The sequence below is a fragment of the Macrobrachium rosenbergii genome, chromosome 8, assembly GCF_040412425.1.
Source record: "Macrobrachium rosenbergii isolate ZJJX-2024 chromosome 8, ASM4041242v1, whole genome shotgun sequence".
Classification (NCBI taxonomy): Eukaryota; Metazoa; Arthropoda; class Malacostraca; order Decapoda; family Palaemonidae; genus Macrobrachium; species Macrobrachium rosenbergii.
Window position 1 is genome coordinate 35,332,977 of NC_089748.1, and position 11,789 is coordinate 35,344,765.

Below are 11,789 nucleotides of genomic sequence, written 5' to 3' on the forward strand. Positions count from 1 at the left end.
ATATAAATATATATACTGTATGTATGTATGTATGTATGTATGTATGTATGTATGTATGTATGTATGTATGTATGGTAGCTGTCATGTAACCGAAGTCACCTGCTGTTTTTCAGATGTCCTTTCGGTGCGTTAATGAAGGGAAAGCCTCACTTGCATTAAGTGTTGCCAAAATCTGAAGTGCCCCATAGACTGTAACGATTAATAGCTCAAACAGCGACGTGTGTGTTGTGCCAGTAAACAACTTTAATATTATATTTCTACTCATTGAGAGGTCATTTAGAGCCAATTTGAATAGTTTATTTTACATTTGTTTTAAGCAATGCAGCTGATTAATTTGCTCACGGAACTGTCTACCTCGTAGGGGTAGTGCCGTCATTATGAGGTGCACTGTACGTAGGCATTACTGAAGGTTCTTTGCAGTGTCCCTTCGGCCCCTAGCTGCAAACCATTCCTTTTACTGTACCTCCGTTCCTATTATATTTCTTCCATCTTCCTATCCATCCTCTCCTAACAATTGTTTCTTATTGCAACTGCTTTGAGGTTTTCCTCCTGTTACACCATTGTAACCTTTTACTCTCAATTTCCCTTCCAGCGCTGAATGACCTCATAGGTCCCAGTGCTTGGCCTTTGACCTAAACTCTATAGTCCATTCCATAACTCGTAGTTAAATTCATATGCATTTGATAGACTGCATAACAGCTTTTTAGAATTGGTATTAGTTCAGTTTTAATTTAGTTGTAATTTACCTGGCATTGATGACAAATATATTATGGTAAAAATTTAATGACCAATAGATTAGGAGCCAAAACAAGTGGAATGATTTTTGAACAGCACTAGATAACCAGAGAGCTCGGGGTTGGGTTGGAATTGAAGATCCCCTCGTCGAGGTCATCTTCAACCCCATAATATATTTTTGATAAATTTTTGGAAGGGTACTGGGCACACACCTGTACTATTTTCTCTCCAAACATTTATTCCATTTAACGGAGCTTTGAGTACCCGTGTCTGCTTCTCTCTCTCTCTCTCTCTCTCTCTCTCTCTCTCTCTCTCTCTCTCTCTCTCCTCTCCTCTATCTGCCTATTCCTGTTTCAAATCACTACCTGATTCTTCAAGTTTCAAATCATAAAAACTCTCTCTCTCTCTCTCTCTCTCTGATCTCTCTCTCTCTCTCTCTCTCTCTCTGAGATCTCTCTCTCTCTCTCTCTCAAATCAGATAAAGACTCTCTCTCTCTCTCTGATCAGATAAGTCTCTCTCTCTCTCTCTCTCTCTCTCTCTCTCTCTCTCTCTCTCTCTCTCAGATAAAAGACTCTCTCTCTCTCTCTGATCAGATAAAAGACTCTCTCTCTCTCTCTCTGATCAGATAAAAGACTCTCTCTCTCTCTCTCTCTCTCTCTCTCTCTCTCTCTCTCTCTCTCTCTCTCTCTCTCTCTCTCTCTCTCCTGCCACAAGACGTAAGGTGTACTGGTCTCGTGGGTATTGACTGACGTTGATTAATTCGAGGTTCTCAGGAGTCGTCATGTGAGGAGATGGGAGAATTTAGGTCAGGGAATAGAGTGCATCAATTGTAAGTGTCTAAAAGGAGGAGAAGAGGAAGACTTGCTCTTGTATAGTCGAAGACGGGCCTTTTACTGCGTAGGTCAACTGGGTGAACGGGTTCACGGGAACTTACGCAGGTGATTCCTTAATCGTTACATATACCCGGGACACCTTGCTGTTGAGAAGAGAGAGAGAGAGAGAGAGAGAGAGGTTGATCTTCAACAGATATGTTGAATTACTGTAAAAGACTTTGCGACAAACACTATTCATTATTCATACCTGTAGCTGTGCCTCATATCATATCACTTTCCCCGTGGGGATTGGGGAAAGGGGCGATTTAGTGCCGTCAGTGCGCCTCACGCGGTGCACTGTAGGCATCACTTAGGAGGGATCTTTGCAGCGTCCCTTCGACCCCTAGCTGCAACCCCTTTCATTCTGTTTCCTGTACCTCCTTTCATATTCTCTGCCTCTTACTTTCCATTCCATCTTCTAACAATTGATTGATAGTGCATCTGTGAGGTTTTACTCCTGTTGCACTTTTCAAACCTTTTACTGTCAATTTCTGTTTCAACGCTGAATGACCTCATAGGTCCCAGTGCTTGGCCTATGGCCTAAGTTCTGTATTCAGTTCAGTTCAGTTCCAGAATGTATGGATTTTCAAAATTATTTTTCAACGTAACTCTAGATTGGGAAGCTAGATTGGGAAGCTAGAGACGAACTTTATCCTAAAGCTTCCATTTAAGCTTTGACTTTGCATTGACACGCCGTGGCGAAAAACATCAGAGACTTCGCAGAAGTCACGTATTTGTCTCAGCCTGTCCCACCAGACCTTATCAGCCGACTGTGAATATCAATAAAAGATTAATTCTGAGTTAGACATGTTAAATTAAAAGTCCTTATCAGAAGATTTACTGTGTCTTATTATGAGATTATTATAATATACGACAAGGGTAGACCGCCTGCTAGGCAGCCAGCAGCTTGTATACAACTGTCAAACTGCCTATTAAATGAGCAGGAAAATGTTTTTTAGATTTTTATCAGGAAGTCAGTTGAAGATGTGAACTGACCAAACAGTAACAAAACAAACTTTGTCAGAGTATAAAGAGCAACTTCCATATGAAAACCGCAGATAACCCATTTAAAAGTCTTGAGTGAAACTTTGTAGATTAATTTTTAACTAACAGCTCTGCTCTGGGAACATATTAAATCAGAATCAGGAAGTCAGTTTTGAACTGACAAAATTTCAATCAGTAACAAATTGTACTTTAGAATACAAAGAGTAACTCCATATAAAAACCGCAGATAACAGCAATTAAAAGTCTTGAGTGAAACTAGACTGTACAAACTTTGTCTGGGAACATATTAAATCAGACGTTTTTACTTTATCAGAAGTCAGTTGATGAACTGACAAAAATTTCAAACAGTAACAAATTGTACAAATCAGCTTCCATTGAAAACCGACTAAAGGTCTTGAAACTAGACTGTACTGTAGTAGTTGATTTTTTAACTAACAGCTCTCTTGGGAACATATTAATTCAGATGGTTTTTCCTTAGTCAGTTGAAGATTTGAACTGACAAAAATTTCAAACAGTAACAAATTGTACAAATTATTATAATATACGACAAAAGGGTAGTTGATTTTAACTAACAGCTTTGAGAATGATAAAAATTTCAAACAGATGTACAAACTTACCCAGATTCTTGAGTGAAAAACACTGTAGTAGTTAATTGTAACTAACAGCTCTCTGCTCTGGGAACATAGCATCAGTTTTATTTATTCTTTAAGGTGAGCAAATGGGAACCATATGAAAATGCAGATAACAATAGCAATTAAAAGTGTGAAACTAGACTGTTTCTTGTGGGAACATATTAAATCAGAGCAGGAAGTCAGCTGTGAACTGACAAAAATTTCAAACAGTAACAAATTGTACAAACTTTGTCAGAGTATAAATTTCAGCTTCATATGAAACCGCAGATAACTAGCAATTAAAGGTCTTGAGTGAAACTAGACTGTACTGTAGTAGTTGATTTTTAACTAACAGCTCTCTGCTCTGGGAACATATTAAATCAGACGTTTTTTACTTTATCAGGAAGTCAGTTGAAGCTGTGAACTGACAAAAATTTCAAACAGTAACAAATTGTACAAACTTTGTCAGAGTATAAAGAGCAACTTCCATATGAAAACCGCAGATAACTAGCAATTAAAAGTCTTGAGTGAAACTAGACTGTACTGTAGTAGTTGATTTTTAACTAACAGCTCTCTGCTCTGGGAACATATTAAATCAGACGTTTTTTCTTTATCAGGAAGTCAGTTGAAGCTGCGAACTGATAAAAATTTCAAACAGTAACAAATTGTACAAACTTTGTCAGAGTATAAAGAGCAACTTCCATATGAAAACCGCAGATAACTAGCAATTAAAAGCGTCTTGAGTGAAACTAGACTGTACTGTAGTAGTTGATTTATATCAAACAGCTCTCTGATCTGTTATGGTTTCCCATACAGCCGAGAGTAGTGGCCACCAACCAGATTATATATTTTGTCAGTGAACACGTAATCATTTTATATTCTCTTGGAAGGACACATTTCAACAGGACTTAGCAGCAAAGAGAAAACAAGATTGGTTCAGACAAATATATATATATATATATATATATATATATATATATATATATATATATATATATATATATATATATATATAGCAAATATATAAATACTACACCAACAAATTTATCAATTTTGTTGAGAAATGTGACACTTGGTTCCCCTCCCCACCAAAAGAAATGAATAAACAATTCAACTTAACGTTCTTTGCAGCGTCCCTATGCCCCCTAGTTGCAACCGCTCTCATTCCTTTTACTGTACCTCCTTTCATATTCTCTTCCTTTCATCTTACTTACCACTCTCTCCTAGCAGTTGATCATAGTGCAGCTGCGAGGTTTTCCTCCAGTTACATCTTTCAAACCTTTAAACTGACAATTTCCTTTTCAGCGCTGAATGACCTCTTAGGTCCCAGCGCTTGGCCGTTGGCCTAAATTGTATATTCTATTCTATTCTACCCATCTTCACCAAGATATATAGATACTAAATGTGTAACAGACACTTTTACACATGTACATGACGGTTTATCACTGATTGTCCACGTAATTTTATACTAACAGATGTGAAGCTGGTCCGCTGGTATAGTGGTTAGTGTCGTGGTATGCACTGACTCTGTATCATGATCAGTTACTGCTGCAGTGTGGGGTCTGTGGTGGGAGGTTGAAACCAACATTCTTTGGAAGCTTGAATTTCAAGTCAGTGGCCCCTTTGTTGAGCTTGTTCCATGTGAATAGGTTTCATTTACTGAAATAATAATAATAATAATAATAATAATAATAATAATAATAATAATAATAATAATAATAATAATGGACTTGATTTGAATTTGGTTTGTTAATCGATAAGACGCCCGTTTGTGTATTCAGCTCAAAGTAGCAATCGATGTTGAATCTTTTTTGGCAGGTTTTGCACTTTTTAGTTTAATGTGAAAGAAAACTATTGAAATGGCTATTTGTCTGTCCGTCCGCACTTTTTCTGTCCACCCTCAGATCTTAAAAGCTACTGAGGCTAGAGGGCTGCAAATTGGCATGTTGATATTCCACCCTCCAATCATCAAACATACCAAATTACAGCCCTCTAGCCTCGGAAGTTTTTATTCTTATTTAAGGTTAAAGTTAGCCTTGATCATGCGTCTGGTACTGTTGTGGGTGCCAACAACACAGGCCAACACCGTGGCCGAGAGTTTCATACATCATTATGCGCTGAACAGAAATCTCGATTGCGCCGAAGAAACTTCGGAGCATTCTTTACTTTTTTTGCGACAGACGGTCTAATTATTAGAGATGTTTATAAGAGAATTTGTAAGAAAGAGATCAAATATTGTTACCCCTTTTACGTTTTATCCTAAAACATGCACAGATTTTGTTGTGAGGCAAAAAATAAATAAATAAATAAATAAAAAACATATTGAAAGAGATTATTTATGGCTTGGATGATCATGGACCTTGATCTTGTATAAATCTTGCCCCTGGTTAGTGCCGTCAGTGCACCTCACGGGATGCACTGTATGCATTACTAAATGTTCTTTGCAGCGTCCCTTCGGCCTCTAGCTACAACCCCTTTCATTCCTTTTACTGTACCTCCGTTCATATTATCTTTTTTCCCTCTTACTATCCACCCTTTCCTAACAGTTATTTCAAAGTGCAACTGCAAGGTTTCCCTCCTGTTACACCTTTGTAGCCTATTACTCTCAATTTTCTTTCCAGTGCTGAATGACCTCACAGGTCCCAGTGCTTGGCCTTTGGCCTAAACTCCGTATTCCATTCCTTATATAAATCTTACGAAGTCAGTCGTTGCGAGGTGAATTTAGTAGATTAAGATATAGTTTTCTGATCACCCAGATTATGGTCTTATGCTTAATCGTGATAGAAGCTGTTTGCTACCTGACTTTTGAAATCCATTCATTGTATTAAAAAGAGAGAATTATGTTTATCGTCATATTCGTCACCTCCAGCGCCGCTTGACGTAAGGGCCGTCTGTGATATTCGGCCAATCACTTCTTCCAGATTTTAATTTTGATAAAAAAGAAAGCCTTCCTGATATGTTCACTCGTGGCTTGACGCTCCTAATCTTTCCACAAACCCAAATCTGTTTTTTTGTAATGTAAATGCCTCGAAGTATAACTGCTTTTTAACCAGCTCTGTGATTGTATAGCTTTGGAAAGTATAACTGGATTTTACCATCTCTATGATTTTATAGCTCTGGACCCCGTAGGGGGTTAGTGCCAACAGTGCACCTCGTGCGTTGTACTATAGGCATTACTTAAGGTTCTTTGCCGTGTGCCTTCGTCCCCTAGCTGACACAACCCCTTTTGTTTCTTTTACTGTACCTCCTTTCATATTCTCTTTCTTCCATCTTACTTCCCACCCTCTCCTGACAATTGATTCATAATGCAACTGCTTTGAGGTTTTCCTCCTGTTACGCCTTTCAAACCTTTTACTGTCAGTTTCCGTTTCAGCGCTGAATGACCTCATCGGTCCCAGCGCTCGGCTTATTGCCTAAATTCCATATTCAATTCAATTCATCATATATAATTCATCATTTATATTCAACAATAAAAAGGAAAGTTTGCTCAATAATTCCGTCATACTTTGCAACACTGTCTTCGATAGGCACTCGTAAGCCCTTTGTTAATCAGGCAATCTGCTAGATGCGTCTAAATATGTCTTCTAGGTCTGAACTCCCACCCTGAATATAATCTTTTTTTTTTTATTATACTGGAAGAACACCAGATTCTACCGAAAAAACTAGGCATCCTTCCCAGGATTGATTAATAAGCCTACAGAGATAGTATCAGTGTCGTATGCTCCATTACTTTTGATTTGGTTTGGATTTCTAAAAGGAAAATATGCCCTAAGTTGTGATTTCGTTTTCTGACCATTGGCAATTAAGACAGACCATTTTCAGGAAATATCCTCTTGAGCCATCTTTCATAATTCATATGCGAGTAGAAAACTTCTTCTGTATAATCGCCTTTAGTAAGTGTGCCTTTGAATTAGTTTTCTTGTTTAAGATTAAGCCAGCCTTGTGCTGGCACGGGCTCTTGCTCCTGGGTCAGTCTGTGAAAAAAAAAAAAATAAAGTGCTTTTGGCAGTTAACTGATGAAAAAGAAAGATTTTGAGAGGCAGGATTGCAACCCCTTTGAACCTTACGGCACCCATCAGCAGGAGAGAAAGTTTTATAGCAGTGAGTCCCAGCCTTGTGGGAGAGGTCTGGGAAGGAAAATGGATTAGTGCGTGCTGCTCATTTCATAAAGCACCTGTATGTGCTGTTCGTCTTGGTGTTTATAGGTTTATGGACTAATACTGTTGGAGTACCTTGCCAAACAGTTTTAATATATTTAACTTCTCCGAGTTTTTTACTGTTATGTATTCACCTTATAGTGGCTCTTTGCTTGTGTGTATATTTCTACCTACACATTACTGTAGGCTGTATTTTTTCAGTTATTACATGAACCTGCTGTTCTTCTGTAGCTTGAGAGGGTAATATCCTTTTTATATATGCTAGAGTGAGTTTGTTGATTCATGAAATCCAAAAGATTATATTCGGACATCCTTATGAGTCATTTTCCTAGTTGATGAAGTTTCTTACAGAATGCTCCGCGCTGGTTCTTGTTTTGTGAAGGTGAATTTAGCATTGGGTTCTACACATCAGTGGTGTTCGGACCCTTGTTTTAACCTTAGTAAGTCTAGGAACTTGAATTCCTGGTGCAGATTCAGTCTTTCGACTGTCGTGGTTAATCCCACCAAAATCTGGACTAGCAAACATGAGCTTCAGTTCTCACTGGTGGCTAGATGATGATGAAGCAGTTGTTGAAGACAACAAATCAACAACTACAAATGTTGTATGATGAACTTTTGTAACATAAAAATAATAAAGAAAAAGCAGATTTAAGATAGGTTTAAGTGAGGTTACTGAGGAACATTGTTACAGGGAATTTCATGTAATATTGCAACTCGAGACTATGTATACTGTACATTGAACATTTTTAAATAAAGGATACAAAAAAAAAACTACGCACATTCATACAAGATAAACCTAAGAATTGCTAGAGAAGAGGTAACAACAAAGAGTATAAAAAAACTAACGAGCCCAAAGACAGATTTCGCCCAACTTGTGGCCCTGGAATGAAAAGCTCCACCGTCTTCGGAGGTCGAACTCGACGACCTCACATCGAACTCGACGACCTCACATCACGGCGGACCAATCAGAGGGTTTTAAAACCTGAGCGAGAAGCTGTTTCTTCAGGCTTGGGTAAATGGGCCAGCAGCGATTAAAATCCTCGGCCAGGATTCGAACTTGTGCCCCTGGTTTAGAAACAACGGTGGACAGTCGAGTTTGACCATTTGTCTATGGGAACGAAGTAGTTATTCCTTCTGGGTGAACGTTATTCCCTATGTACAGTGAATTCGATACTAAATGTTTTTATATATATATATATATATATATATATATATATATATATATATATATATATATATATATATATATATGTGCGTGTATATATGGATGTTTATGTATATACATATATATATACACTGTATATATATGTATGTATATTTATGTATTTATACATGAATTAAAACCCCAGTGAGAATCCGTGAACATATGAAATTACAAAAAGGGGTGTAAACTCAACAGATTTCATAGGGAAACCTCTTATCCTTGGAATAATATCTTATCTCACAAACCTTTCTCATAAGAATAATCCTTTTATCCTTTGATCGAGGATAATAAAATAAAAATTACGTGACTTCAGAAATGAATTACGATACGTCAGACCTTACTGGACTTTTATTCGAGTCGAGATAGCAGTCTTAATGTCAGAGACACGTATAAAAGGCGGGAGGGAACGTCAGAAGGCGCGAATTGTCCACGCTCTTCTCGCCCTGTGAAGGAGGAAGGGAGTCTTTGGAAGCGACAGAGACCAACCATGGCTTTCAGTAAGGCAGTCCTGATGCTGGTGATTGTGGGCGTGGCTGCTGTCAGCGCTCAGGGGACTGAGAGTAAGTTTTTTGAATGAGAGCTGTCAGTCTTTTGAGCACTCAAAAAAATTATGTAAATATCTGTCTAACTATCTATCTTTCTTTGCCTGTATATATATATACATATATATATATATATATATATATATATATATATATATATATATATATATATATATATATATATATATATATATATATATATAAATGTATGAATATTAATATATATTCTCTACTAATTGTTGCCCATACAAACACCACAGAGGGTTGTATTTCGGAAACTAAAATATCTCTCGTCGGTCAGGAAGTTCCAACAGTCGTTTCATATATGTATATATAATATATATTATAAATGCCTTTCCCCGGCCACCCCTTATAGGAAGGAGTGACGTCGGAATGGTAACAGCCTTCTTGTTTCACAGAAAATCTTTAGGGATGGGGTTGCCAGCCCCTCACCCTTTTTCTTGACCGTGAAAGATGCTGATACCCATTGACATTTGGGTGACTTAGGAACGGTAGTCTTTGAACGGATTACGGACCTGAGCAAACATGCTCCAGATTATGACACCCTCATTAGAGCTAGTGTGGTAAAGCTTTCCTTTTTCTCCGGAAATCTTTTAGGATGAGGCTGCGAGCCTCACGCCCATTTCTTGACCACAGACGCTGTTACCCCCTTGAGAGCTGAGGGCAGTGGTGTTTTAACGGTACATAGGATTCCAAGAGTAAATAGTTACCTTTTGCCATGAATATACAGTGAAATTTTTAAGCTACATTCGTCATGTGAAAACAAATTTACACCTTGATTTCAGTCAACAAAGGAAGTCTTTAAAACAAATATAACAAATAACAAAACTTCATAGCGAAAACGATACAACCCATCGACCTAGATAAATTAAATTCACATAGATTAAAATGGATTGCAACTCCGTGATTACAGCAATAAAAAAATGCAACGTTCCGTATCTACCCCCAATTATAATTTTTTATTTACGTGGTTCATTTTTTTAAAGTGGGAACAATAAACGATAGTATTCAGAATTATGTAACTTCTAAAAACCTCTTTGAAATGGTCAGTTTACAAAAAGTTACTTTTATATATATATATTTTTTTTGCAATGCAATGAACTTTTCGGTTTATTATTATTATTATTATTATTATTATTATTATTATTATTATTATTATTATTATTATTATTATTATTATTATTATTATTTTGCAATGCAATGAACTTTTCGGTTTAATATTATTATTATTATTATTATTATTATTATTATTATTATTATTATTATTATTATTTTGCAATGCAATGAACTTTTCGGTTTATTATTATTATTATTATTATTATTATTATTATTTTGCAACGCAATGAACTTTCCAATGTCCCATTTCGACCACAGGCTCGGAAGATACCGAGCTCCTGCCCGCAGAAGCGTCTGCCGCAAGCGGCCTCGTCGAGGGCTGCAGCGTCTCCTGCGCCAGGGGCTACCGCCCCCATCCCTCCGACTGCCGCAAGTTCCTCCAGTGTGCCCCCTTCGGCCCCGTGGAGATGCCCTGCGCCGAGGGAACCGTCTGGGACCAGAGCCAGCTGAGGTGCGAGCACGAAACTAACATTCCCTGCCGCCTCGGGTTCTACAACTACCCTTCAGGAACCAAGTGCCCCGGCCACTGCCAGTTCGAGTGCCCCAGGGAGTACGGGCGCTTCCCTCACCCGAGGGACTGCCGTCGTTTCTTCAGGTGCAGGAACGGCGTCGCCTCCTACAGGTCTTGCGGCAGCGGGAAGTACTTCGACGAAGTGAGCGCCACTTGCGTGGAGGCGGCCTATGCTACCTGCACCGCCTCTTTTGACGCCGATTGTTAGAGGATTTCTGCGACTCACTGTAACTCAATAAAAGCACATTTGGCAAAGAGGATGTCTTAAATTTTCCCGTCCTGCTAGCGCCTCCTCTGGCGTTGATTGTTAGAGGATTTCTGCGACTCGCTGTAACTCATTAAAAGCACGTTTGGCAAAGTGGATGTCTTAAATTTTCCCGTCCTGCTAGCGCCTCCTCTGACGTTGATTGTTTGAGGTTTCTAGAACTCACTGTGACTCATTAAAAGCACGTTTGGCAAAATGGTTATCTTCATTTTATCCTGACACTGATTACGAAAGCAGTTCAGAAAAATTAATGTTTCTGCGGTAGGTACCTAAAAGTGGAGGTAGTCTTTGTAGTTCAAACGAATAAATGCTTGTATGCAAGGTACCAAAAAGTGGCACCAGGCTTCAAGAAATTCTTACTAAGGCTAGTTCACAAATAAAGTACATTAACAACTCACGGCTTATTTTGTTTATCTACGTTTCAGTCTTAGCACATGTAACAGTGTTGCAAAATGGCGCAGTAGAAACGGTAAAGAATAAAAAAAAAATTTATTTGAAGTAAATGGGATATTAAACAGATTCGTAAAATAAGTAAAAAATGCTCCAAAGTTTCTTCGCGCAATTGAGTTTTCTGTACATCGTATAATCAAGGCCACCGAAAACAGATCTATCTTTCGGTGGTCTCGGTATAATGCTGTATGAATCGCCGCCCATGAAACTTTTAAACTTTAACCACGGCCCGGTGGTGGCCTGTCCTGTAGCGTTGCCAGACGCACGATCATGGCTAACTTAACCTTAAATTAAATAAA

At 38.2% G+C, this 11,789-nt stretch overlaps 1 protein-coding gene across 1 annotated transcript; it reads left to right on the plus strand.

Annotated features, from left to right (window-relative positions):
- The first annotated feature begins 8,964 nt into the window (after window positions 1-8,964).
- On the plus strand, window positions 8,965-11,236 carry LOC136840696 (peritrophin-1-like). The gene is made up of 2 exons (XM_067107465.1): window positions 8,965-9,145; window positions 10,523-11,236. The coding sequence occupies exons 1-2, from the start codon at window positions 9,073-9,075 to the stop codon at window positions 10,981-10,983; spliced, it is 534 nt and encodes a 177-aa protein (XP_066963566.1). The 5' UTR covers window positions 8,965-9,072; the 3' UTR covers window positions 10,984-11,236.
- Window positions 11,237-11,789: the final 553 nt, after the last annotated feature.